Source organism: Jaculus jaculus, chromosome 3 (genome assembly GCF_020740685.1).
Source record: "Jaculus jaculus isolate mJacJac1 chromosome 3, mJacJac1.mat.Y.cur, whole genome shotgun sequence".
Classification (NCBI taxonomy): Eukaryota; Metazoa; Chordata; class Mammalia; order Rodentia; family Dipodidae; genus Jaculus; species Jaculus jaculus.
Window position 1 is genome coordinate 164993923 of NC_059104.1, and position 27890 is coordinate 165021812.

A 27890-nucleotide genomic window follows, 5' to 3' on the forward strand; every position below is an offset into this window, starting at 1 on the left:
CTCTCATCTGTCTCTTTCTCTCCAATAAGTAATAAATAAATAAATGGATATGACTAATGGTGCATGGTCCATTGGAGTGAGTTACATTACCTTCCCTGGGTTTTGGGAACCAAGGCGAGAGTTCTTGGCTATCTAAGATTGGCTGCTAACAGAAATTTGAGTTTGTTGTTGGCAGGACATGAACAAGCGGCCTAGCTCTGTCCAGTTTAAAGTAGTCAAATTGGCCGGGCGTGGTGGCGCATGCCTTTAATCCCAGCACTCGGGAGGCAGAAGTGGGAAGATCACTGTGAGTTCAAGGCCACCCTGGAGCTACAGAGTGAGTGAGTTCCAGGTCAGCCTGGACCGAAGTGAGACCCTACCTCGAAAAACCAAAAAAAAAAAAAAAGTGGTCAAATTGGCCTGGAGAGACTGCTTAGCGGTTTTCTTTTAAATTTTAATATTTTTATTTATTTATTTGAGGGAGATAAAGAGGCAGATAGAGAGAACGGGCGCGCCAGGACCTGCAGCCTCTGCAAACGAGCTCCAGACTCGTGCGCCCCATGGTACCTCAGGGTTGCTCGAATCAGAATGGATTTCCCCTCGCTAGCTCCGCTCGTAGCCGGCTCCGCCTGGATTAAACTTCCGTTTCCGGCGCCCTAGCTCCACGATCACTTTGAATCGTCTCTGGGATGAGCGGTTTTCGTCTCACCCTAGGTATCCCAAAGCAGCAGGACTAGTAAAGGAAACCCCAGTTAAGTCCTCACGGAAAGACGAGGCTTTTAAAAGCCCGCGCTCCCGCCAGCCGCAAACAGGAGCGGCCCGGCGCATGCGCGCGGCTCCCCGGCACCGCTCCGCCCCCCTCCCCGGGGTTACCTAGTCCGCATGCGCGGAAGCCCGGATGTGACCCCGGCGCGCGCTGTGCTGCGGCCATGGCGGCCCTCGGCGTCGCCGCCGCTGGTCTCAGTTGGTTTTCAGCTTTGGCGATCGGGGTGACGCTCCTCAAATGCCTTCTCATCCCCACCTAGTAAGCACCCTGGGCTGGGCGGGAGAGGCGTGTGCATCTTCCCGGGTGTGAGCGGGAGCGTCGGCTGCTCGCTCCCCGCGGGGCGCGCGCTGGCATTTGCCCCAAGCCCTGCCGCCGTCTTTGCTTGAGGCCAGCCTCGTCCGAGTGTCCCCGCCTCGGGGGCCGCGTCCCCGGCCCGCGGATGAAGGCCACCCTCCTCCACCATTCATTCGGTCGACCACGACCTGCGTGAGGCACCCGGCACCATTCTAAATCCAGAATGGGCCGCGGCGAGCAAGACATATTCCCCCCACCCCCACCCCGCCTCTGAAGCGTAGGAAAGTTTCAGATTTTGATAACGTGTACAAAGGGGACAGAATGACTGCATGGCACGGTTTTTCTCTCTTTGTCGGAAGATTGGGTTAAAATCCTAAGTATGGGGCGCTGGAGAGATGGCTCAGCGGTTTAAAGGCGCTTGCCTGCAAAGCCTAACAGCCTGGGTTCGATTCCCCAGTGCCCACGTGAAGCCAGATGCACAAAGTGGTGCATGCATCTGGAGCTCGTTTTCAGTGGTTAGAGGCCCTGGCTCACCCATTCTCTCTCTTTCCTCTCAAATAAGTAAAATATATATATTTTTTTCGAGGTAGGGTTTCACTGTAGCCCATGCTGACCTGGAATTCACTATGTAGTCCCAGGGTGGCCTCAAACTCTGGGCGATCTTCCTACCTCTGCCTCCTGAGTGCTGAGATTAGGAAATCTTTTTTAACTTTGTAAACTGTAGGTGTGCGTGTGTAAGTGGTATTTTTTTTTTGCTTTAGTTACTTTAGCCTAGAAATGTGTCTTCAGGGTTGTTACTTGCCCTTGGTCCAGAACTAAGAATGTATTTATGGGGCTGGAGAGATGGCTCTGCAGCGAAGGCACTTGCCTGCAAAGCCTAATGACCCAGGCTCCATTCCCTGGACCCGCATAAAGCCAGATGCACAAAGTGGTGCAGCAGCTGGGGGCCCTGACATGCCCCTCTTTCCCCTCTGCCTCTGCTTGCAATGTATTTGTCCCAGGATACCTTCCTAGTTCTCTATATTCACTCTGGCCCTTTGTTAATCTATCCACCATATTGGATACAAAGTACAGTGATACATGTAATGACAGTGTTTTGGTCTCCGGTGGACTGCATGTGCAATAGTTGTCCTGTAAGATTATATTCTCTAGTGACATCATAGCTGTCTTGGTTTGTGTAACTGTGCTCTATATATTTGCACAATGACAAATTGCCCATGATTGCATTTTTTTTTGTTTTTGTTTTTTTGAGGTAGGGTCTCACTGTAGCCCAGGCTGACCAGGAATTCACTATGTAGACTGAGGGTGGCCCAGAACTTTCGGAGATCCTCCTACCTGTGCCACTGAGTGCTGGGATTAAAGGCGTGTGCCACTACACCTGGCTCATGATTGCCTTTCTTAAAAATATTTATTTGTGGGGCTGGAGAGATGACTCAGTGGTTAAGGTGCTTGCCTACAAAGCCTAACAGCCCAAGTTTGATACCCCAGTTCCTATATAAAGCCAGCTGTAAAAGGTGGCACATGCATCTGGAGTTCATTTGCAGCAGCTGAAGGCCCTTCTGTCTTATCTCTCTCTCTGCTTGCAAATAAATACATATTTTTTTAAAAATATGTATTTTTTAAAAAATAATTTATTTTTGGGTTGGAGAGATGGATTAGTTATTAAAGACACTTGTCAGCCTGAGTTCGATTCCCTAGTGCTCATGTAAAGCTAGATTCACAGGATGGTGCATGCATTGGAATTTTGTTTACAGTGGCATTCATTCATTCACTCTCTCTTACAAATAAATAATAATTTTTTAAAATATTTATTTATTTGTGTGTATAGGCGTGCCAGGGATTCTTGTCACTGACTCTGGAGGCAGAGTCAGGAATAGTGCAAGTTTAAGACCAGCCTGACTAAATATTAAAGAAAAAAAAAAGACCAGCCTGGTGTACATATTGAATTCCAAGCTAGCTAAGACTACATAGTAAGAGCCTGTCTCAAAAGACAAAACAAAAAACAAATAAAAATAAATTCTTATATGAATGTTATTTGTGAGCAACGGAAAGTCATTTGTGTACAATGGCCTGAGGACCTCCTTTAAGTTTTTTTGTTGTTTTTTGGCTTTTCAAGGTAGGGTCTTGCTCTAACCCAGGTGGTCCTGTATTTCACTATGGAGTCTCAGGCTGGCTTCAAACTCAGAGAAGTCCTACCTCTGCCTCACAAGTGCTGGAATTAAAGTTGTGCGCCACCATGCCTGGCTTCTTATAAGATTTTTGTCAGCCTTTTCAATAGCTCAGGGACCCTTTCTACATCTAACCTAGGTCTGCCAACAGCTTTTCAGAAGAGGCTGGACCTTCTAGCTTTCAGATACATGAGTTGTTTTAGGGCTTTATAATATCTGTTTGTGTTTATAGAATAGTGAGCTAAGCCTGATCTCAGTTTGTGTCTGTCTATTTAGAAGTATAATTATGGAAATAGATAAGTTTTGAAATCTCATTTTATTCTTCTAATTGCATTGTGTAGCCATTCCACGGATTTTGAAGTGCACCGAAACTGGCTTGCTATCACTCACACTTTGCCAATATCTCAGTGGTATTATGAGGTAAGTTTTAATTTCCATCTTAAAGTTTATTTTAGGCTGGGCGTGGTGACACACACCTTTAATCCCAGCACTTGGGAGGCAGAGGTAGGAGGGGCTCCATGAGATCAAGGCCACCCTGAGATTGCATAGTGAATTCCAGGTCAGCCTGGACTAGAGCGAGACCCTACCTCAAAAACAAAAAAAATTATTTTAGATATGTAAGTTAAACATGGTGACCCATGTCTCTAACCCAGCACTTGCAGAAGGATCAATATTCAAGGCTATGGGCTAGAGAGATGGCTTAGTGGTTAAGGCGCTTGTTTGTGAAGTCTAAGAACTCATGTTCAAATCTCCAGGTCCCACATAAGCCAGATGCACAGTAATGCAAGCACACAATGTCACACATGCGCAAGAGAGCCCACATGTCTAGTGTTCATTCACAGAGGCTGAAGGCCCTGGTGCATCCATTCTTTCTCTCTCTCTCTCTCTCTCTCTCTCTCTGTGTGTGTGTGTGTGTGTGTTTCTGCCTCTTTCTCTCTAGAAAGAGAAAAGATAAAATTGATCTTTAAGTCAAGCATGGTGGCGCCCGCCTTTAATCCCAGCACTTGGTAGGCAGAGGTAGGAGGATCACTGTGAGTTCAAGGCCACCTTGAGACTACATAGTGAATCCCAGATCAGCCTGGGCAAGAGTGAGACCCTACCCAGAAAAACCGGAAAAAAAAAAAAAAGAGAGAGAGAGAGAGAGCTTACAGGAGGTCCTCAGGCCATTGTACACAAGTGACTTTCCACACAAATAACTTTAACAAAAGTCATTACCTAGACAGGCCTCACAAAAAACAAACCTTGGAAAAAAAAAAAACAAACTTCACTTTCAAGGGAGAGTGAGCACTGACGTTTGTTTTTGTTTTTCGAGGTAGAGTCTTGCTGTAGCCCAGGCTGACCTGGAATTCACTATTTAGTCTCAGGGTGGCCTTGAACTCACAGTGATCCTCCTACCTATGCCTCTGAGAACTGGGATTAAAGGCGTGTGCCACCACACACAGCACTAAGACTTTTTATTATTCATTCCCTAGTCAGGAAATAATTTTTGAGTATTTTCTGCTCAACTTATCTTTATTGATGTTGTAAAGGCATTGCTGTGTTAATATACTATCAAAGTAGAAATTTTAAAAGGATGAGATTGAGAATGTTACATTTTCTTTCCTCAGTTCAATGGACTATTTTGTTTATATCCTGCATTGAAGATTTGAAATTAGAGAGGGAGTTTTTCATGGCGTAGAACTTAATGAAATGGACTCATATAGTCTGAGGGCCGTGGCAGTCTCAGACCATCTAAAACTTCTGTATATTTTAAAATTACTTATTTACAAATGTGTCTGTGTATGTGGGTGGGTGTATCCATCCGGCTTTACATGGGTGGTTGGGCCAGCAGCTTTGCAAACATCTTTAACTGCTGAGCTAACTCCCCAACTTTTGTATTTTATACCTACTGAGAGAGTTAACAGGCTGTGACTTCTCAGGGCCTATAGCCTGTTTTTTACTCTCATAAATAGGGATCTGAGCTAGGAATGTGGCTGGATTTAACCCCTAGCACCGAATATAAGAAATCTAAAATAAGTTGGACAAGGTGTCACATGCCTTTAATTACAGTATTCAGGAGGCACAGGAAGGAGGATGGCTATGAATTCAAAGCCAGCTTGAGACTACATAGTGAATTCCAGGTCAGCCTGGGTTAGAGCGAGACCCTACCTTGAAAAACCAAACAAATAAAATTTTTTTAAAATAGAAATTAAAAATGAACAAAGAGCTAAGTCTTGCCTCATATTTGTTATTATTATTATTATTATTTTCTTTTAAGAGAGAAAGAAAGAATGGGCACGCCAGGGCCTTCAGCTGCTACAAACGAACTCCAGACACGTGTGCCCCCTTGTGCATGTGCGACACTGCGTGCTTGCATCACTGTGCATGTGGCTCTGTGGGACCTGAGATTAGAACACGACTTCTTAGGCTTTGCAGGCAAGTGCCTTACTGCTAAGCCATCTCTCCAGCCCTTGCTTCTGTTTTATTTTTTTTGTTGTTGTTGTTGTGTTTTGTTTGAGGTAGGATCTGACCTGGAATTCACTCTGTAGTCTCAGAGTGGCCTCAAACTCATGATAATCCTCCTAGCTCTGCCTCCCGAGTGCTGAGATTAAAGGTGTGCACCACCACACCTGGCATGGTTTTTTTGTTGTTGTTGCTTTGTTTTGTTTTTCGAGGTAAGGTTTCACTCTAGCTCAGGCTGACCTGGAATTCACTATGGAGTCTCAGGGTGGCCTCGAACTCACAGCAATCCTCCTACCTCTGCCTCCCGAGTGCTGGGATTAAAGGTGTGCGCCACCCACGCCCGGCTGGCATGGTTTTTAATAGAGAGATCCTGAGCAATAATCCCTGTGGAGACCCCGCTAGCACCCAGTGGGCTCATACTGTACTTGAAGAGAAAGAATTTTCCATTGAAAAGAGTAACAGGTGTAGAGGAGGAGGCAGGAAACAACCGCTCCGCTCTTCTTGACGCAAAGCTAGGCTTAAGTTTTACGGACATTGTGCAGTGGTATTAATCATTTTATTTTGTTTCATGTTTTGAAGCAGGTATCTCAAGCTGCCCCCAAACTCAATCCTCCTGGTACTGCCTCCCACATGCTGGGATTACAGCATGTGCCACCATGTCCATCATATTTTGATTCTTCCTGCACAGGAATTCCTCTGTAGAGTTAGGGCATTAGATGTGATTTCATTTAATGACCAGAGGGTAAACAATTTTAAGTTGTTATACTTTTCAAGGCAGTCTCGTTCTAGCCCAGGCTGACCTAGAATTTACTTTGTAGCCCCAAGCTGGCCTTGAACTCACAGCGATCCTCCTACCTCAACCTCCAGAATACTGGGATTAAAGCCAATCCTCCTGTCTCAGCCTCCAGAGTACTGAGATTAAAGGCGTGCACCATCATACCTGGCTGTTATACCTTGTTTATTCAGTTACTTTGGATATATTTTATCTTTGATTTTTATTGCAGGCTACCTCAGAGTGGACCTTGGATTATCCCCCGTTTTTTGCATGGTTTGAATATGTGTTATCACATGCTGCCAAATATTTTGATCAAGAGATGCTTAATGTCCATAATCTGAACTACTCCAGCCCAAGGACCTTACTTTTCCAGCGGCTTTCCGTCATCTTTACAGATGCACTCTTCGTGTATGCTGTTCATGAGTAAGTCTGGGCAGTGTCATGTGTGGACATTTGTTTGAGTGGAAGGTATTGAGGAAATGTAATATTTATTTCTTATTTACAGGGGAAAAGTTCACATATTATCAGATATTGAGGCAGTAAGAAACTGATTTGTACTTTTACTAGCTCAGTAATTACAGTGACCAGCCTAATAGAATGTTGTGGAAGAAATGAAAATATTGGTGGGATAGAACTACGAAAAGAGATTGAGAGTGTTGTAAAAGAAGTAGTCCAGGGCTGCAGAAGTAGCTTAGCAGTTAAGGTACTTGCCTGCGAAGCCTAAGGACCCAGGTTCGATTCCCCAGGACCCATGTAAACCAGATGTACAAGGTGTGCATCTGGAGTTGTTTACAGTAGCTGGAGATCTTGGCATGTCCATTCTCTCTCTCTCTCTCTACCTATCTATTTCTCTTAAATAAGTAAATAAAAATAATAAAAAATATTAAGTAGTAGTTCAAGTAGAATTCTAGTAGATTCCCACAATACCTCCACATTTTTTTCTTTCTTTCCTTGTGGTAGGCCCCTGGAGGCTTCTGTGACCTGCTCTATTCTGTAAGGAGTATAAACTAATCTTAGAGCCAGGCGTGGTGGCATATGCCTTTGATCCCAGCACTCAGGAGGCTAAGGTAGGAGGATCACTATTAGTTCAAGGCCAGCCTAAGACTACAGAGTGAATTCCAGGTCAGCTGGGCTAGAGCGAGACCCTGGGGGCGGGGGGTCGGGGCAGGGAAATCTTACTGAGGTCAGCTTGGGTTATATATGGAACACCATCTTTAAGAAAGGAAAAAAAAAACAACCAGAAACCATACTAAGAATCTGTTGTTTTCTGATTCTTTTTTTTGTTTGTTTGTTTTCTGATTCTTTTTATGAAGACTGTTCCTGATTTGCTTGTTTAAAAATTGCAAAAGTTGTGGATTATTTTAAGTAGTCACATACAACAAATTAGTTTAATATTCTTTTGGGGCCTGTAACCCTGACTCCCTACAAAACTGGGAACTAACTTCCTACTCTTTTTGGTTTTTTTAAGTAGGGTCTCACTGTAGCCAAGGCTGACCTGGAATTAGTCTCAGGGTGGCCTCGAACTCTCAGCAATCCTCCTACCTCTACCTCCTGAATGCTGGGATTAAAGGCATGTACCACCATGTGGGGCTTACTTCCTACTATTAATTGATATCATTAGCAGAGTTAAAATGTGAGATCTGGGCTGGACAGATGGCTTAGCAGTTAAGGTGCTTGCCTGCAAAGCCAAAGGACCCAGGTTTGATTTCTCAGAACCCACATATGCCAGAGGCACACAGTGACACTTGCTTCTGGAGTTGGTTTGCAGTGTCTAGAGACCCTGGCATGCCCATTCTCTCTCTCTCTCCATCTGCCTCTTTTTCTCTAATAAAGAAAAATAAAATATTAAAAAAAAAACACACAAGATCTATTTTAGAGAGAGTAAAGATAAGAGGGCAAGCAAAGCAAGAAGTGTCCCAAGCCTAAGGAACTTCTTTCTCCTGGCTGAGACAGGGGAGAGGAGACCAGGAACATCTTCCTCACAGAGGGAAAAGTCTCTCTCCAGGGAGGAAGCCTCTGGCACGGGGAACAAGGGCAGAAGGGGCGGAGGACTTAGACAGCATTGCACGTCCACTTCTGTGAACTGAGCATCCAGTTAGAATGATTCTCACCACCAGGCTCAGGTGTGTAGGGAGTAGCTTGGTAAGCTGGTAAGCCCAAGAGGAACACTGACTAGAAAGGGCCTACCCACAGACTAAGCCTGCAGAATTGGGGAACAAACAGGGAGCTGTTACATGTTGTTGAGGAGGGATTAGGAGGTCGTTGCTTACAGCCATCTTGAAGGAGACTGGATCAGACACGAGTTCTAGTCCTTCCAGGGCAGGCAAGCATTCATGTTGCTGTGGGCCAGCCCCTAGCTAACTACCTATCAGGAAAAGCCTACCTTGCTTTTAGTACGTATCAGCAGAGCCAGAAGTGGCTAATTCAACGCCCCATGGTGCCCTCTACAGAAGTACTGTGATGGTTGGTCTGATGAAATGCAAAGTTATTTGTTTCTTTCCTGATGTGTCCATGTAGGTGCTGCAAATGCATTGATGGGAAAAAAACAAGTAAAGAACTTACAGAGAAGCCAAAGTTTATTCTATCAGTGTTACTGCTGTGGAACTTTGGGCTGTTAATTGTGGACCGTATCCTTGATATTCTGTATGCTGTTTTCTTACTCACTCTGGCATATACTAATATATAATTAATTATTTCTGTAATGGTGATTATTTAATGTGAACTGCTTTTGAAAATGGGCTTGGGCTGTATTAGTTGACTCCCAAAATTGTCCCCCCCACCACACACACACCCAACTATGCTAGACTCTGGTTCTTAGACCACTTTGTCCTAAAAAGGTAGTGGTTTTGAGAAACCAGTTAAACTGTTGGTAAAATTAATATATTTACTCAAATCCATGTATTTGTTAAGGTCTTTTACCTGTGTTTGGGTTCATACGTACTGTATAGCACATTCTCAATGCCCTTCCTAGGAGAGCGTGTATCACCGTGTTGCGTGTGGAAACAGCTGGCCTTCATGCTTTTCTTCATCTCGACTTACTCAGCACATATTATCAAAGTTCCTGAATTCAGAGGGTCTGAGTATAATTACTGTCACAATGATAGAAGCCTAATGTTTCTCATTTTGCATGAAAGCATGGAGGAAAACTCCAGACTTTGATTTCAACTTGACCTGTCTTAAATCTTACTTAATGTTATAGTAAGACCATGAGTAAATTAATGTCTCATTTCCTTATCTCTCCAGAGGGAAATTCTAACTACCTCACAGGTTGCTTGTGAGGCTTAATATGCTTGTGAATACTTCAGTAGTGGAGCGCCACATGCCAGCAACCTTCAGTGACTTTTGGGTATCTTTGTTTTTCATCCCTAATTCTATTAGGCCCTTAACTGCTGGGCCTTTGAAAGATGAGTGGCGGGGACATGGAAAACTTGTCGTTTTTTGTTTTCTTAATCATGCATTTCAGGTAAAGACTTGTAGAATTTGACTCTGTTTACAGAAAACACATTGCTAAGAAGTCCAAACTAAGTAATATTTTTTGTCCTTAATTTACCTATTAAGAAAGCATTTGAGGGCTGGAGAGATGGCTTAGCAGTTAAGTGCTTGCCTGTGAAGCCTAAGGACCCCAGTTCAAAGCTTGATTCTCCAGGACCCACGTTAGCCAGATGCACAAGGGGGCGCACGCATCTGGAGTTCGTTTGCAGTGGCTGGAGGCTCTGGCATGCCCATTCTCTCTCTTTCTGCCTCTTTCTCTTTGTCGTTCTCAAATAAATAAATAAATAAACAAAAAAGAAAGAAAGAAAACATTTGAGGGCTGGAGAGATGGCTTAGCAGTTAAGGCACATGCCTGTGAAGCCTAAGGACACTGGTTCAATTCTCCAGGTCCCATATAAGCCAGATGCACATGGTGGCACATGCATCTAGAGTTTGTCTGCAGTAGCTAGAGGCCCTGCCGCACCCATTATCTCTCTCTCTCTGTGTCCTTCTCTGTCTCAAATAAATAAATAAAAATAAATCTTTAAAAAAATAAAAAGAAAGCATTTGAGGGCTGGAGAGATGACTTAGCTGTTAAGACACTTGCCTGCAAAGCTTAATGACCCACATTCCATCTCCAGATCCCATGTAAGCCAGACGTACAGAGGTGAGGTAAATGCAAGGTCACACATGCCCACTAGGTGGTGGAAACGTCTGGAGTTCAATAGCAGTGGCTGAGGCCCTGGTGTGCCAATTCTCTATCTCTCACTCTCTCTAAAAAAAAGCATTTGGGCTGGGTGTGGTGGCACACGCCTTTAATCCCAGCACTCAGGAGGCAGAGGTAGGAGGATCACTGTAAGTGAGGCCACCCTGAGACTACATAGTGAATAATTCCAGGTCAGCCTGCGCTAGAGTGAGACCCTACCTCCAAAAACCAAAAAAAAGCACTGAACCAGGAGTAGTGGAACATGCTTTTAATCCTAGCACTCCAGAGCTAGAGATAGTAGGATCACTATGAGTTCAAGGCCAGCCTGAAACTAGGTAGTGAATTCCAGTTCAGCCTGGGCTAGAGAAAGATCTTACTTCCAAAAACCAACACCCCCCCCAAAAAAAAAAGCATTTGTAATTTCTGTATACATTGAGCTATCAGAGTTCATTATGACTTTGGTATCATCTTGTGTTTCCTTAACATCTATCCAGATATTCATTTCCAGTACAATGGGTTTTTATTTGGAATAATGCTACTCTCCATTGCGCGGTTATTTCAGGTAAACACAGAAGTGCCTACTTAGACATTTTCCCCTTTTAGTTTTTATTTGGTTGGTTATTTTTTTTAAACTTTTTAAAAAATATTTTATTTCTAGGTGTGGTGATACACGCCTTTAATCCCAGCACTCAGGAGGCAGAGGTAGGAGGATCGCTGTGAGTTCAAGGCTACCCTGAGACTACATAGTGAATTCCAGGTCAGCCTGGGCTAGGGTAAAACCCTACCTCGAAAACCAAATTGTATATTATATATATGCATATAAAAATAATAATACATATTATAGAGATTGGATACGCCAGGACCTCTAGCCTCTGCAAACAAACTTCAGATGCATGCACTACCATTTATATCTGGCTTACATGGGTTCTGGAAAATTGAACCTGGGTGCTAGGCTTTATAGGCAAATGCCTTAACTATACCCATTCTCTCTCCTTTCTTTCAAATGAGTATTTTTAATTGTATTTTTTAAAATTTATGTTCATTTATTTACAAGCAGAGAGAGAGGGAGACAGTGTGTGTTCCAGGATCTCTAGCCACTGCAGATGAACTCCAGATGCATGTGTTACTTTGTACATATGGCTTTATGTGGGCACTAGGGAATCAAACCCAGGTCCTTAGGTTTTACAGGTTCAATTCCTCAGTGCCTATTTAAAGCCAGATGCACAAAATAGCATATGCATCTGGAGTTCATTTGCAGTGGCAAGAGGGCCTAGCATGTCTCTCTCAAAGATAATAAAAATACATTTAAAAAAAACATTGAGCTGGCCGGTGTGGTGGTGCACTCCTTTAATCCCAGCACTGGGGAGGCAGAGGTAAGAGGATCTCCATGAGTTCAAGGCCACCCTGAGACTACATAGTGAATTCCAGGTCTGCCTGAGCAAGTGAGACCCTACCTCAAAAAAACAGACAAAAAAAAAAAAAAATCGTGCTGAAGAGATGGCTTAGTGGTTAAGGTGCTTGTCTGCAAAGCCAAAGGACCTGGGTTCAATATCCTAGTACCCATGTAAAGCCAGATGCACAAAGTGGTGCATGCATCTGGAGTTCGTTAGCAATGTCTGGAGGCCCTGGTCTCTCTCCCTCTTTCTCTCAAAGAAGAAAAATTTTTTAAAAGACATTAAAAAAATAAAAGAGGACTAGAGAGATGGCCTAGTGGTTAAGGTGCTTGCCTACAAAGCCTAAGAACCCATGTTCAACTCTCCAGATCCCTCATTAGCCAGACACACAAAAGTGAGGCAAGCTCAAGGTTGCACATGCTCACTAGATGGCACATGCATCTGGAGTTCGATTTCAGCAGCTGAGGCTCTGGCACATGAATTCTCTCTCTGTCTCTCTCAAATAAATGAATAAAAATAAACTATTTTAAAAAATAAAAGCTAGTTAGAATCACTTATCAGTGTTTTGTTCATACCTTTAAATAATATTTAACTTTGAAGCTGGATGTGGTGGCACACGCCTTTAATCCCAGCCCTTGGGAGGCAGAGGTGGGAGGATCGCCATGAGTTGAAGGCCACCCTGGTACATAGTGAATTTTAGGTCAGCCTGGGCTAGAGTGAGACCGTACCTCAAAAAAAAAACCCAAAAAATAAATTTCCCATATATATATAAATTTATTTCTTGTTTATATATATATATATATATATATATATATATATGTTTATTTATTTGCAAAACAGAGAGAGATAGAGAGAAGAGAGGCAAAGGGAATGGGCATGCCAGGGCCTCCAGCCACTACAAGTGAACTCCAGATGCTTGTGCTACTTTGTCCATCTGGCTTTACATGGGTACTGAGGAATTGAACCCTGGTGGTTAGGCTTTGCAGGCAAGCACCTTAACTGCTGAGTCATCCCTCCAGCCCCTGTTTCTACTTTAAAAAAACATTTTGGGCTGGAGAGATGGCTTAGTGGTTAAGCGCTTGCCTGTGAAGCCTAAGGACCCTGGTTCGAGGCTCAATTCCCCAGGACCCATGTTAGCCAGATGCACAAGGGAGCGCATGCCTCTGGAGTTCGTTTGCAGTGGCTGAAGCCTCTGGCATGCCCATTCTCTCTCTATCTCTCTAACTGCCTCTTTCTCTCTCTCTCTGTCATTCTCAAATAAATAAAAATTAAAATTTAAAAAAAAATATATATATATATATATTATTTGTTTATTAATGAGAGGGAGAGAATGGGCACGCTAGGGCCATCAGCCACTGCAAATGAACTCCGGATGCATGCACCATTTTGCATCTGGCTCACGTGAGTACTAGGGAATCAAATCTTGGTCAATAGGCTTTGTAGGCAAGCACCTAAACCATTGAGCCATCTTTCCAGCCTCTGTTTCATACCTTTTTTGTGGCGGGGGGGGGGAGGTTTGAGGTAGGGTTTCACTATAGCCCAGGCTGACCTGGAATTCACTATGTAGTTTCAGGGTAGCCTTGAACTCATGGCGATCCTCCTACCTCTGCTTCCCAAGTGCTGGGATTAAAGGCGTGCGCCACCACACCTTGCCTTATTTTTATATATTTACTTATTTGTTTGTTTGTTTATCTATTTATTTGGGTGAAGGTATTTCAAAATACAGTCTCACTTTAGCCCAGGCTGACCTGGAGTTCACTACGTAGTAGTCTCAGGATAGCCTCAAACTCACAATGATCCTCCTACCTCTGCCTCCTAAGCCACACCAGGCCTTTTAGACAAGCCCAACAGACTGGCCTTTTTTTAAATTTTTATTTATTTATTTATTTTAATGGGGGAGGTAGAAACAGCGCTGGTGTGCCTGGTCCTTCAGCCACTGCAGTCAAATTCCAGAAACGTGCGCCACCTTGTGTGCATGTGTGACCTTGCACCCTTGCATCACTGTGCATCTGTCTTACATGGGACCCAAAGAGTTGAACACAGGCAAATGCCTTAATCGCAAAGCCATCTCTCCAGCCCTTTCTACTTTTTAAAACAGAAATTTGAGAATAATTTTAGCTTCTCAGAAAAGTTGTGTAGTGTAAAGCTCCACAATTCCCATCACTCATTTTCTCCCAGTGCTACCATTTTACATAATTACTCACCAAGACTTGGAAACCCACATTGGAATTCATTTGAATCTCACCAGCTTTTCAACTTAATGTCCTCTTTCTGTTCTAGGATCAAGACTGGAATACTACATTGTTGCATTTCATCTACCTTGAATGTTAAAGTGATATTTTCCTTTTCAATCTCATAGAAAAGACATATGGAAGGAGCATTTCTTTTTGCCGTCCTCCTACATTTTAAACACATCTACCTCTATGTAGCACCAGCTTACGGTATATATCTGCTGCGATCTTACTGTTTTACTGCAAGCAAGCCAGGCAAGTGTTAGTGATAACAGCGGAATCTTTTCTGATTTCTTCGTGGCATACTGTTTAGGAAACGGCAGAAAGGCTAGCTGTCCTGGTAACTGGCCTGTTCCTCTTCTGTAGATGGCGCTGTCCGGTGGAGCAGTTTCAGCCTTGTCCGGGTTATTTCCCTGGGACTGATTGTTGTCCTGGTTTCCGCCCTTTCACTAGGTCCTTTCATAGCCTTGGTAAGTCATTAAAAAACTTTTTTTTTTTTTTTTTTTTTTTTTTTTTTTTTTTTTTTGGTTTTTTTGAGGTAGGGTCTCACTCTAGCCCAGGCTGACCTGGAATTCACTATGTAGTCTCAGGGTGGCCTTGAACTCACAGTGATCCTCCTACCTCTGCCTCCCAAGTGCTGGGATTAAAGGCGTGCGCCACCACACCCAGCTTAAAAAACTTTTTTTAAATACAATATGCTTGGGTTTTGTTGTTTAGAAGAATAATAAAGGTGTGAATATATGAAATGTTTCATATATGAAATATATGAAAGCTATTATTTTCTTATTCTTCCTACCCATATTGATATCCTCAAAAATAGGATGGAGTATTATTTCAGACATTTTATGCATATTCAAATGTGTGTGTGTGTTAAGTAGGTTACACACTAGAACTAATTCTCATTATTTGTGGATTCTCTATTTCTGAATTTACTTACTTGCTAAAATTTACTTCTAACCCTCAGCTCAGTGCTCCTGCAGTTCTCAAGAACAGCAGACATTCCAAAGTGCCCAGAAGAAATCAGATGTCCAAATGATTTTTTTCATCTTGTTCCCCATCCTGAAATTTTGTTTTCATTCCTACTAAAACTGGGGAAGCACCTTTTTTTTTTTTTTTTTTTTCAGTCTCTGTGTGCCTTTAAGCTGTGTAAATTCTTCCATTATTGTACCTAACTTCATTGCAGCATGAACTGGGATTCTCTGTTCCTACTTGTCTCGTCTCAGTGGCCAGTTGAAAAGTAGATTAACATAGGTCTGTGACCTGTGTGGGTACAAGCAACCATTTACTTCCAGAAACAAAGATGGGAACCAGACTTCTGTGTCTGCACACACTGTGCCACAGGCAGTTTCCCTGTTCTGGTTTTGAATTTTCAAAAGATTGATGACTATTTCATTTCTGCCTTTCAACAGAATCAGCTGCCTCAAGTCTTGTCCCGACTCTTTCCTTTCAAGAGAGGCCTTTGCCATGCATACTGGGCTCCAAACTTCTGGGCTTTGTACAACGCTGTGGACAAAGTGCTGTCTGTCGTTGGTATGGTACCAGACCTTTCACTTACACTGTGAATATTGAAAAGACTAGTCATGGTGAGAAATGGAAAGCCTGCCTGTGTTTCGCGTGTGAGCGTTCTTGGGACTGAGGCTCTCATGCAGTAAATGGACTACATTCCTCATAGAAGTTCTGTGGCCATGTGGGCATGGATCCTCTCAGGCCAGGGGAATGAAATATTTAGACACTTTTTGGTGAGCCAATGAGCTTATTAGGGTTATTTACAAAGCAGGGTGAGTGGGGTTAATTAAAAAATGTGGAAACCCCAAAGCAGCAATAACTTTGAGAAGTCTGGTAATGGGGAAATTGGGGTTCTGAGGTACTTCTTGGAACGCCAAGCCCAGAGTTCATATCTGTAAACTAACCAAGGAATTGGCAATTCCAGATTTAAGAGAATGAGTTTTAAAATACTGAATTTTTCCAGGCATGGTGGCGCACACCTTTAATCCCAGCACTCAGGGGACAGAGGTAGGAGGATCACCATGAGTTTGAGGCCACCCTGAGACAACATAGTTAATTCCAGGCCAGCCTGGACTAGAGTGAAACCCTACCTTGAAAAACCAAACTAGGGCTGGAGAGATGGCTCAGTGGTTAAGTGCTTGCCTGTGAAGCCTAAGGACCCCGGTTCAAGGCTCGATTCCCCAGGTCCCACATTAGCCAGATGCACAAGAGGACGCACACATCTGGAGTTTGTTTGCAGTGGCTGGAGGCCCTGGTGCACCCATTCTCTCTCTCTCTGCCTCTTTCTCTCTGTCTGTCACTCTCAAATAAATAAATAAAAACGAATTTTAAAATTTAAAAAAAAGAAAAACCAAACTAACCAAATAGATAAAATACCACATTTTATTCAGACTTCACAAAGGAGTACATAAAGGGGAAGGCTGAGAGGCAAGGAGAGATAAAGTAAGGAGAAGTACACCACCTGGATCCCAAAAACCCATGTGGGCCACGTGTAGTTCAGCATGGAAAGAAAAAAGAAAGTTCAAGGAGCTCCTGCCATGTGGGGAGCTGGAGGGGATAAAGAACCCGTGCGGTAAGTAAAGACTAGGGGTCCCTCCCCGCTTGGCCTGGACAAAGCCAGCCCAGGCCCAGCAGAGGATAAAACTAACCCACAGCTGGAAGTTTCCAAGTGATCAGAGAGCATATTTAGATACTTTTTAAGGATGGAGTTTGCCTAAAGCAAAACAGTATTTGAAGGGCAGACCCTATTTTTTTGTTTGTTCTTGAAGTAGGGTCTCACTCTAAGCATAGGCTGACCTGGAACTAACTCTGCAGTTCCAGGCAGGCTTCAAACTCAAAGCAGTCCTCTTGCCTCGGCCTCCTGCGCTGTGTAGGGTTAAAGGCATGTGCCATCATGCCTGGTTCTACTTTTAAGTATTTGAAGAAGTGAGAAAAAAGAATGTGTAAATTATGACTCTGGGCAGTGAACCCATAAGGAAAGTCTTGTATTTCAGAATGAAAAGCCTGGGCGTAACCCAGGTGTGGTAGCATACACATTTAATCTAAGCATTTGGGAGGCAGAGGTAAGAGGATCCCCACAAGTTTGAGGCCAACCTGGGGTTACAGGGTGAGTTCCAGATCAGCCTGGACTAGAGGGAGACCCTGCCTCAAAAAAACAAACAAAACAAAAACAGAATAGCCAGGCATGCTGGCACATGCCTTTAATCCCAGCACTAGGAAGGCAGAGGTAGGCAGATCTCCATGAGTTCAAGGCCACCCTAATAGTACATAGTGCATTCCAGGTCAGATGGGCTAGAGTGAGACCCTACTTTGAAAAACCAAAAAAAAAAAAAAAAAAAAAAGAGGGCTAGAGAGATTATATAATGGTTATGGCACTTGCCTGTGAATCCTAACAACTCACGTTAAAATCTCTAGGTCCCACATAGCCAGACACACAGTGATGCAAAACTGCAGAATGTCACACATGTGCACAGGGGGTCACATGTGTCTGGAGTTTGATTGCAGTGGCTGAAGGCCCTGACATACCCATTCTGTCTGTCTCTCTCTCCCTCTCTGCCTCTTTCTGTCTCTCTCAAAGGAAAAAAAAAAAAAAACAAAACTTACACTATAGTTTTAAATTTGGGTAATAAAAAATAACATATGCCTTGAGTGGGTTCTCTTCATGGTAACCCACTATAAAATAAGTGAGTCTCAGTTGTGAAGCAAGCTTGGTATTGTGGGGGAAATGCAGGCTCAAGGGCACTGACTGGCCAACTTTAGTATTTTAGCCTGCGCAGACCACACATTATTTTTGTTTGGTTCGAGTACCCAGATGTCCATGTCTATAGTACCAGCACTCCAGAGGTCAAAACAGAAGGTTTAGTTAACCCCAGCAGTTTGAGAACAGCCTGGGAACATAGTGAGACTCTGTCTCCAAAAAAAAGGGGGGGGGGGCTGGATGGATTGCTTAGTGGTTAAGGCATTTGCCTGCAAAGCCAAAGGACCCAGGATCGATTCCCCAGGACCCACATTAGCCAGATGCAGGGGGGTGGGGGGTCATGTGTCTGGAGTTCGTTTACAGTGACTAGAGGCCCTGGTATGCCCATTCTCTCTCTCTCTCTCTCTCTCTCTCTCTCTCTCTCTCTCTCTCTCTTTCAACTAAATAAAAATTTAAAAAAATTTTTTTAAAAGTGGCCAGGCGTGGTGGCACATGCCTTTAATCCCACCACTCGGGAGGCAGAGGCAGGAGGATCATGGTGAGTTTGAGGCCATACTGAGACTCCATAGTGAATTTCAGGTCAGTCTAGGCTAGAGTGAGAACCAAATCGAAAAACTAAACAAACAAAAAAAGAACTAGAAGCTAAAGGGGTAAAGAGTGAATATGTGGAAATTTAGCGAGAAGTAAGTTGGTTGTCTACATCTTTGCCACATTGCACTGACTCTAAGTTGCACTAGACAGGGCCATCACAGGTGCTCAGGCTGTCGTGACTGTCCTGTTACCCTCGCGCTTGTTTTGGATGGGGTCTCCATCATCTTTCCAGACTTGGTTCATTTGATAATTATTGAATTTCTGTGTCTGGGGATCAAAATTAACTCATTATTTTTGCCTTTACAAGACACACTGTAGTACACAATAGATAACTAAGCTCATAGACAAAAATAGCACAGTGTGAGCTCTAGAAAGAGAACTCACAAGAAATCAGCTTAGAGCCGGGCATGGTGGCGCGAGGCCACCCTGAGACTGCATAGTGAATCCCAGGTCAGCCTGAGCTAGAGTGAGACCCTACCTTGAAAAACCAAAAAGGAAACATAAAATCAACTTTGCTTTTTAAAAATATATTCTTACTTATTTGCAAGGAGAGAGTAAATGGGCATGCTAAGGCCATTTGCCATTACTAATGACTTATTCCAGATGCATGTGCATCTGGCTTTCCATTAGCATTGGGGCCATTAAGCAAGTGTCTTTAACCACTGAGCCATCTCTGCAACCCCAGCTTTGCTTCTTGACTTAGGTGTCTCAAGTAAGTGACTGAATTAGAAGTTAATTTGGAAAAGTGAATGAGTCAATAGTATAAAGTCCCCAAATTCCCCTCACTCATTTTCTCACAATGCTTCCACCTTATATAACCACTTACCAAGACTGGGAAACCAACTTTGGTTCCTTGGAATTTCATTCAAGGGAGTAACTTGGGCAAAGTGGCTCAAGCACTGTGGGTGCTGTGTTGAGAACCACGCTAATTTATTGTGGACAAGCCGCCTTGAATAAAGATGAAGCTGGAGAGATAGGGTCAGTGCCTGCTGCTACAGTGAGGAGATAAAGGGTTCAGAGTTGGGGTGTGACATGTCTGCACTTCAGGAAGCTTGCTTCATTTAAGATTAGAGCAGATTACAGCTCACTTGTGCCTGCCCTCCACAACTTCCCCATTCCAATTTTATATCCTCTTAGATTTTGATTAGCCTCCCTCAACCTTTCCTTACTCAATCTCTTCCCCGACCTCACTTTGGGCATTTTCACCCCCATTAATCTATTCTTCTATATATATATATACACGATACCATCCTATTAAATATTCCCCTCCTTTCCTTTCTCTTCTTTTTATATTTGTTTTCTAGTTTACTGGCCTTTGCTACTGAGTTTTCTTCCATTCCAATTTTAATCTACATCTATAATCTTATGGTTAGTTGCATTCTGCCAGAGGCAGGGCAGTGTATTTGGACTTAAGTTCATGAAAGTTTGCTTTAAGCAGCAGTAAGTTTTAGTGGCTTAATTTTTTTTTTTTTTTCTCAAGGGATTGACTCAGCAAATGTGATTGAAAATGAAACCAAATGTCTCCTTACTCTGTAGGTTTGGAATTGAAACTTCTGGATCCCAATCAGCTCCCCAGGGCCTCAATGACAAGTGGCTTGGTTCAGCAGTTCCAGCACGCAGTCCTTCCCTCAGTCACTCCCTTGGCAACTCTCTTCTGCACACTGGTGGCCATATTGGTAAGAACTTAGCAGGTGGCATTCATTTCAGCAGGTGGCATTCATTTCTTGAATTTTTCTCTGCCTTTTGTTTTGTGTGGCTGACTGAATGACAGCTTTCAGGCGTATCCACCTGCGGGATCAATTCCACCACTGAAATCCTGCCGGTGAAGCATTTCCTAGCAAATTTTAGAGTGACTGAGAACACAGTAAGGGAGGACTGCCATTGAAGACTCTTGAGAATGATTCTTACCAGTGGCTGAGGCCTCTGTGCGTCCAGGCACGAGGGAAAGAAAAGCTCACTAGGAGGCAGCATGGACTGCACTACGGGAAACCATGGTGGTGCAAACAGCTAGGCTTTGCTTTGTTTTTCTCCTCCATGGCTAAATGGTCAGAATCTGTCTGAAAAACATGTATATTTTGTGTTGGTGATGATAATGGGTTGAGAGTAACAGCAGCTTTTCGCATCTGAGTTGAGTCTCTAGTGAAGTTAGTCGTGGTAGTATCTGCCTGGGATTTCAGCTCCTAGGAGATAGAGGCAGGAAGGTTGTGCCTTGGAGGCCAGCATGGACTACACAGCAAGACCTTGTCTCAGAAGAAAAGAGGCTACAGCCGCCCAGGTGCTGTTAGAGCTGCGCCTTCATTCAAGTTGCCAATGATCATGGTGAGCCGTTTTGTCATTGAATTTTAGGAGTCGACATAATTCATAACTTTTAATTTTCATTTCTGAATGATCAAAGAAACTTGACTCCACTTAACTGTGTAGCGGTATTGGAATATCAGTAACTAAGCCCTCCTGGCCTACGTGTTCACAGGTTTAACTGAGGTCAAGTAGAAAACAAAAATTCTAGTGCAACGCCTTAAATCCCAGCTCTTGGGAGGCAGAGGTAGGAGGATCACCATGAGTTCAAGGCCACCCTGAGGCCACATTGAATTCCAGGTCAGCCTGAGCTAGAGTAAGACCTTACCTCTTAGTTTTTTTTTCTAAGATCTCAACCTTGAATGGTCACATAGAAGGCAATAACCTTATTGTAAATTATACTTCTGCTTACAAAACTGGTCAAGTGTAATTTCCTAGTCCCAGTGTAGCATTTTATAGTTCAACCTAATAGGTTCAATGACTATTAACTAATTATTCAGCTGTAAGCTGCTATACTGTACATCTGAAAAGCTACCACTTAGTAATTTGATAAGATTAATTTCAGTGAAATAAATGCCTGCATTTTGTTTTATGAAGCTAGCTTTTGCAAGACCATGTACAAAGTGCTGAGTTATCCCAGTTCAGTGGAGAATTGCTAAGTTTTACTGCTTTTCAGACATGGTGCCAATTGCATTTGTCTGAACACCATTCTTATAAAGCCAATTCTAAATGATACTGAAGTTTTATATCTTTGCCTATTGTTTCTAGCCTTCTGTTTTCTGTCTTTGGTTTAAACCCCAAGGGCCCAGAGGCTTTCTTCGCTGCCTGGTTCTTTGTGCTCTGAGCTCCTTCATGTTTGGGTGGCATGTCCACGAAAAAGCCATACTGCTTGCAATTCTCCCAATGAGGTAAGCAGACAGAGTTGGCATTTTGGGTACATTGTTGCATTCGGGTCCACATTGCTGGTAGAAATCACCCAGCCAAGAGCAACTTGTGGGGAAAAGAGGTTTATTTTAGCTTATAGGATGGAGGGGAAGCTCCATGATGGCAGCGAAAAATGAGCAGAGGGTGGGCATCACCCCCTGGATAACATAAGGTGGACAATAGCAACAGGAGAGTGTGCCCAACACTAGCAAGGGGCTATAACACCCACAAGCCCACCCCCAACAATACACTGCCTCCAGGAGACGTTAATTTCCAGATCTCCATCAGCTGGGAACCTAGCATTCATAAGTTTATGGGGGATACCTGAATCAAACCTCCACATTCCGCCCCTGGCCCCCATACACTGATAACCATACATGATGTAAGATGCAATGCATTCATCCAGCTTTAAAAGTCCCCATAGAGCCGGGCGTGGTGGCGCACGCCTTTAATCCCAGCACTCGGGAGGCAGAGGTAGGAGGATCGCCATGAGTTCAAGGCCACCCTGAGATGACAGAGTTAATTCCAGGTCAGCCTGGACCAGAGTGAGACCCTACCTCAAAAAAACCAAAAAAAAAAAAAAAAAAAAAAAAAGTCCCCATAGTTTTTTATCAATTCCAATAATGTTCATACATCCCCGTAATCCAAGGTCTTTTTATTTCCAAGATCTTTTAACTGAGCCATAATACCAAAAATCCCACCCCCCCCCCAAAAAAAACCTAATGGCACAGAATAAACGTTCACACTGCAAAAGATGGCATTGGGCATAGCAAAGAATATTCAGTCAATACAAGATTTAAAACAACCAGGGCAAACATCAAACTGTAGCTTCAAGTCCAACAACTCTAGTCAGTGACAAATCTCCAAGCCTGATAATTCTAACCAGCAATAAGTCTCTAGAGTTCCAATTCTGCCCCTCCAGCTAGGCAACTCACAGTCCTGGAAAACTTCATCCAGGGCCAGCAGCTCTCCTTGGCAGCCATCTCGTGGTCTCGGCATCTCCACTGGGTCTATTGCAATCCAGGGTTCATCCTCATGGCCCCATGGGGTCTCTGTGCAGGCATCCTGCAAACCTGCTTCACATTGCCCATGGCCATTCCCAACACCCAAGACCGTGTTGCAAACTCAATGACCCTCTTTCCAGCATTTCTTATACTCTACAATACCAGGTAGGGTAGCACCAGGTAGGGTGCTAATTTGTTAATCCAGGGGGTGGGGGGGAATAAAGCAGACTTTGAAGAACAGGACACTCCTTGAGCACTCAGGCCCCTTCAAAAGAGTCTACATTCTTCCTGTTGCCCCGGTGCAGGTCAGCTGGCCCAGTCTCAAAGTTTGTAATCTCTCAGTTGCAGCTGAACAGGCAGCAGTTCACCCAAAGTTTTTTGTTTTTTTTTTTCTGTGCCATATCCCTCTGCTCACACCAGTTCATTTCTATGCAAAGCAACCCTGCACAAGTTCTCAGGACATGGGCATAGCAGCAAACTTCTCACAAACTGCTAGCCCAGTCCAAGCAAAGCTTTTTCTCACCCTCATAACCCAAGCCTCACAGTCCATAGTTCTTACTATTACTGCATCCAGGTCTTTCAACTCTGACCAGAATAGTCCATCAAGCTGTACTTACAGCACTACAAAGCATCTCTTAGGCCAAGGCTTCAATCCTTCCACATTTCTCTTGAAAATCAACTTCAAAGGCCAAAGCCACACAGTCAAGTGTCTAACAGCATTTCCACACCTCGGTACCACTTTACTGTTACAGTCAGGTTCACATGGCTGGCAGAAATCACCCAACCAAGAGCAGCTTGTGGGAAAGAAAAAGAGGTTTATTTTGGCTTACAGGCTTGAGGGGGAAGCTCCATGATGGCAGGGAAAATGATGGCATGAGCAGAGGGTGGGCATCACTCCGTGACCAACATCAGGTGGACAATAGCAACAGGAGAGTGTGCCAAGCACTGACTGTAACACCCATAAGCCCGCCCCCAACAATACACTGCCTCCAGGAGGTGTTAATTCCCAAATCTCCATCAGTTGTAAACCTTGTATTCAGAACACCTAAGTTTATGGGGACACCTGAATCAAACCACCCCACACGTTTCACATTGTCTTACTGGTTTCCATTTTCTCTGCCTCCTCTAGTCATCTTCACTGGGCTGGAATAGGCAAAGATAAAGGAACCAATTGTACAAGGACAGGGCAAGCTTGCTTAACTTGGGTCTTTAGACCCAAGAAGGTTCTGAAGTGTGCAAAAATGCATGCACCACACTTTGTGCCTCTGGCTTTATGTGGGTACTGGGGAATTGAACCTGGGCCAGCAGGCTTTACAAACAGGCACCTTTAACTGCGGAGTCATCTCCTCAGCCTCCTGGATCACACTTCAGATTTTCCAGAATGCTTTCTCTGTTGTCTTTCTGTTTCTGCATACTTTGTTTGGAACTTCTCAACAACCTTAAGCAGCCTATAAATTGGTATCATCCTATCTTAGCATTTGAGAAACCTCGGGCTCAGAGAGTTTGTGACTTTCCAAAGCCACACAGCTAAGCCAGGCTTGGGAGCACATGCCTATACTCCCCAGCACTTAGGAGACAGAGGCAAGAGAGGTACAAGTCTGAAGCTGTCCTGGCCTTCCTAGACCCTGTCTCAAACAAAGTCACAGCTAACAAGTAGCAGTTAGGACTTCATCCTGATCTTTCTTAAACTTATTTATTTGCAAGCAGAGATGTGCCAGGGCCTCTGACTACTGTAAACAAACTCAAGAGGCATACACCACTTTGTGCACTTGTCTTTACAAGGGTACTGGTACCCGCTTTGCAAACAGGTGCTCTAACTGCTGCGCCACCCCCCAGCCTGCCCAGCCTGATCGCCCACTGCTGAGTGTGCGAGCTTGTCACTGTTGTGCTTCAGGGAATCAAAAATGAAATTTTAGGAGGGATAACATATCCCAGAAGTTGTCAGTAAATTTATATTAAACTTAAAAATTTTTCTAAGGTACTATAAATGTAGTGTCCATTTGGAATCAGCTCTTTTTCTAAGGATTTTCTGAAATCATGAGAAATCATTTAATCTGTGAAAATATGAAGTAACTGTTTTCTCTGGGCTTATTTGACAACATGGAATTTCTAAATTACAACAGTGAGCTTTTGGTATCTTTAGTCCAAGTTCATACTGCAAATCCAGGGTATATCTAAAAATTGAGCCATATATTTGAAAATCAAATTCAAGTTGTTTCCCTGTCTGCCACCCCCAGCCCCACACCATCCCTTTGGGGAAGGCAATTACTCAGCAAAGCAAGGTCCATTCATTTTTGGACATTGCTTGATTCCGTTTGGTGTATTATAGTAATTGCTTTTTTAAACATAACCTTTTCAACTGAACTGGACTTGTAGCAAAATCAGTATTTTATGCTTAAACCAGTTCTATGAGTAACAGTAGATATGGCTTATTCAAGCTCTTTCTTTGTAAGCATTTTGTTGTGTTGAGGAATTATTAAAAGACTTTTTATTTTTAGCCTTTTGTCAGTGGAAAAAGCAGGAGATGCTTCGATTTTTCTGATTCTGACGACAACAGGACATTATTCCCTCTTCCCTCTGCTCTTCACTGCACCAGGTAAATTGCTTCTTTTAAAGCCACTTTGGCTGCCAGTCCCCTTTCAGAGAGCTAGAGACCAGGATTCTGTAATTTAAGTAACCCAGAGATCTTTTGGAAGGAAAGATTTCATCTATTCTCTTAAATAAAACTTCCAGTCTACCCCTAATTTTAAGGAGATGTCTCAAAAATGCAAATTTAAGATTATAATGACATTATCAACTCTGTCAATGTGTGGGATTTATCATCTGTATGTTTCTTTTTACAGAACTTCCCATTAAAATCTTACTCATGTTGCTATTCACCATTTATAGTATTTCCTCACTGAAGACCTTGTTCAGGTAATCAAAAAAATACATTTGAAATAATATTTACTCTTATGGAATATTTACTCTTTAATAGAAGCCTTTAAATTTTAATTTTTAGAAAAATAGTTTATTTTCATTGGTTTATTTGCAAGAGAGAGAGGGATACAGAAATAGGCAGGTAAAGAGGAGGGAATATGAGAATGGGTGCACCAGGGCCTCCAGCTACTGCAAACAAACTCCAGATGCATGTGCTCCTTGTGCATTTAATGGCTTACATGGGTCCTGGGGAGTCGAACCTGAGTCTTTTGGCTTTGCAGGCAAGTGCCTTAACCACTAAGCTATCTCTCCAGCCTTGTTTTTTAAAGAAATTTCACAGTTCTTTTTTTTTTCTTTATTATTATGTTTTTCTTTTTTATTTGTTAAAGACAGAGAAAGAGAATGAGAATGGGCATGCCAGGGCCTCTAGCCACTGCAAACAAATTCCAGACACATGTGCCACCATGTGCATCTGGCTTATGTGGGACCTAGAGAATTGAACTGGGGTTCTTAGGCTTCACAGGCAGAAGCCTTAACCACTAAGCCATCTCTCCAGCCCAGAATTTTAAGTTTTTAAAAAATATTTATTTGAGCTGAGTGTGGTATCACACGCCTTTAATCTTAGCATTCAGGAGGCAGAGGTAGGGTGATTGCCGTGAGTTCAAGGGTACCCTGAGACTACATAGTGGATTTCAGGTCATCCTGGGCTAGAGTGAGACCATACATCGAAAAAACTAAAAAAAAAATAAATAAATAGTTATTTGAGAGGGAGAGAAGAGGCAGATAGAGAAAATGGGCAGGCCAGGTCCTCTAGCCACTGCAAAGGAACTCCAGATGCGTGGATACTGGTGAATAGAACTGGGGTCCTTGGGCTTCGCAGGCAAGGGTGTTAACCATTAAGCCATTTCTCCAGCCCCCCTTTTTAATATTACTTAAAATGATTAAAATATCAAATTATGGGGACTGGGAAATGGCTTAGCGTTTATGACATTTGCCTGTGAAGCTTAAGAACCCTGGTCCGATTCCCCAGGACCCATGTAAGCCAGGTACACAAGGGGGTGCAAGTGTCTGGACTTTGTATGCAATGGTTAGAGGCCCTGGTGTGTCCGTTCTCTCTTTCTCTCTCATAAATAAACAAATTAAAATATTACAAAATAAAATATCAAATTATGTGTTACTATTTTACCAAAATAAAAAAATGTTTTTAGTGTCCCCAGCTTTTTTTTTCTTCTGTCACGACTCTTGGCCTCTTTACATCCACCAAATGCAGAGTGTATTTTATCTGCACAGCCAGGAAGTCACAGCCTAGATAACTGACTGCACAAATTTGGATTGTTGAGAGAATGTAATGGCATAGCATTGACTTTTTTTTTCCTACATGTGAAATTTGAAAGCAGTCTTTTGATTCCAGCCTTGGCTATCATTCACCTCCAGGCAGTGGAGGTAAGGAAGCTTTAGCTGAGAAATGTTTGCTAAATTAGGGTGTGATCCATCTAAAATTGGACTTTTCTCTTTTCCTTCAGAAAAGAAAAACCTCTTTTTAATTGGATGGAAACTTTCTACCTCCTTGGCCTGGGGCCCCTGGAGGTCTGCTGTGAATTCATATTCCCACTCACCTCCTGGAAGGTAAAGTTCCCCTTCCTCCCTCTGCTACTGACCTCAGTGTACTGTGCATTGGGCATCGCCTACGCCTGGCTCAGGCTCTATGTCTCAGTGGTGACTGGCTGTCTTGTCAGCAAGACAAAGAAGCAATGAATAAAGGAACTACTTGGAAGGAGGCCAAGCAATTATTTCATGGGAAATTAATCAGAACTCAAAGACAGTTGCTGGTGGCATGATCCATTCATTTCAGGGGATCTGTTCAGAGGACTGTTCTTCCACATTTGGCCTTGCCCTGCCTAGCAACCTGATTGTTACCATGGTGAGAAGCCACTTGCCCTCCATAAGCAGTGAAAACACATCTGAAAAAAAAAAGTCTCGCCTTCCTCGGACTGCTATGCCTACTGAGGTAATCAGGGATGTGATTAGCAGCATAATTGTTTATAGCCTGTGCTGGCCATCAGGATTTGTAAAGCATAATCAGATCCTATACTGAGGGAATATAAATAAAATACCATTTTGTATTGAAGCACACGCTGTGTTGGGGTCATTACCAGCTCTTGCATTTTCTGTTGGCACACATAGACAGATCACGTACTGTTCCCATTTTGTACACCTTGTTCCAGGAG

General features: G+C 43.3%; 1 protein-coding gene across 2 annotated transcripts; it reads left to right on the top strand.

Moving 5' to 3' along the window:
• The first annotated feature begins 885 nt into the window (after nt 1-885).
• Nucleotides 886-27790, top strand: Alg8 (ALG8 alpha-1,3-glucosyltransferase). Of its 2 annotated transcripts, XM_045146584.1 has the most exons (14): nt 972-1003; nt 3549-3627; nt 5465-5622; nt 6654-6847; nt 8942-9051; nt 11096-11163; nt 14355-14481; nt 14593-14696; nt 15636-15756; nt 20057-20196; nt 21584-21723; nt 25242-25339; nt 25587-25659; nt 27186-27790. In XM_045146584.1, exons 4-14 carry the CDS (start codon nt 6744-6746, stop codon nt 27415-27417), a joined length of 1317 nt encoding a protein of 438 aa, XP_045002519.1. In that variant the 5' UTR covers nt 972-1003; nt 3549-3627; nt 5465-5622; nt 6654-6743; the 3' UTR covers nt 27418-27790. The 2 variants fall into 2 exon arrangements, with proteins under 2 accessions (XP_045002518.1, XP_045002519.1); XM_045146583.1 differs by lacking the exon at nt 5465-5622 and having other exon boundaries at nt 886-1003.
• The last annotated feature ends 100 nt before the right edge of the window (nt 27791-27890 follow it).

Excerpts from the sequence above, each read along its gene's own strand:
- Alg8 (XM_045146583.1), top strand. The coding sequence starts at position 909 with ATGGCGGCCCTCGGCGTCGCCGCCGCTGGTCTCAGTTGGTTTTCAGCT. Across the intron at positions 6,848-8,941 it reads TTCGTGTATGCTGTTCATGA|GTGCTGCAAATGCATTGATG; the intron begins GTAAGTCTGGGC and ends GTGTCCATGTAG. Across the intron at positions 14,482-14,592 it reads TTTTACTGCAAGCAAGCCAG|ATGGCGCTGTCCGGTGGAGC; the intron begins GCAAGTGTTAGT and ends CCTCTTCTGTAG.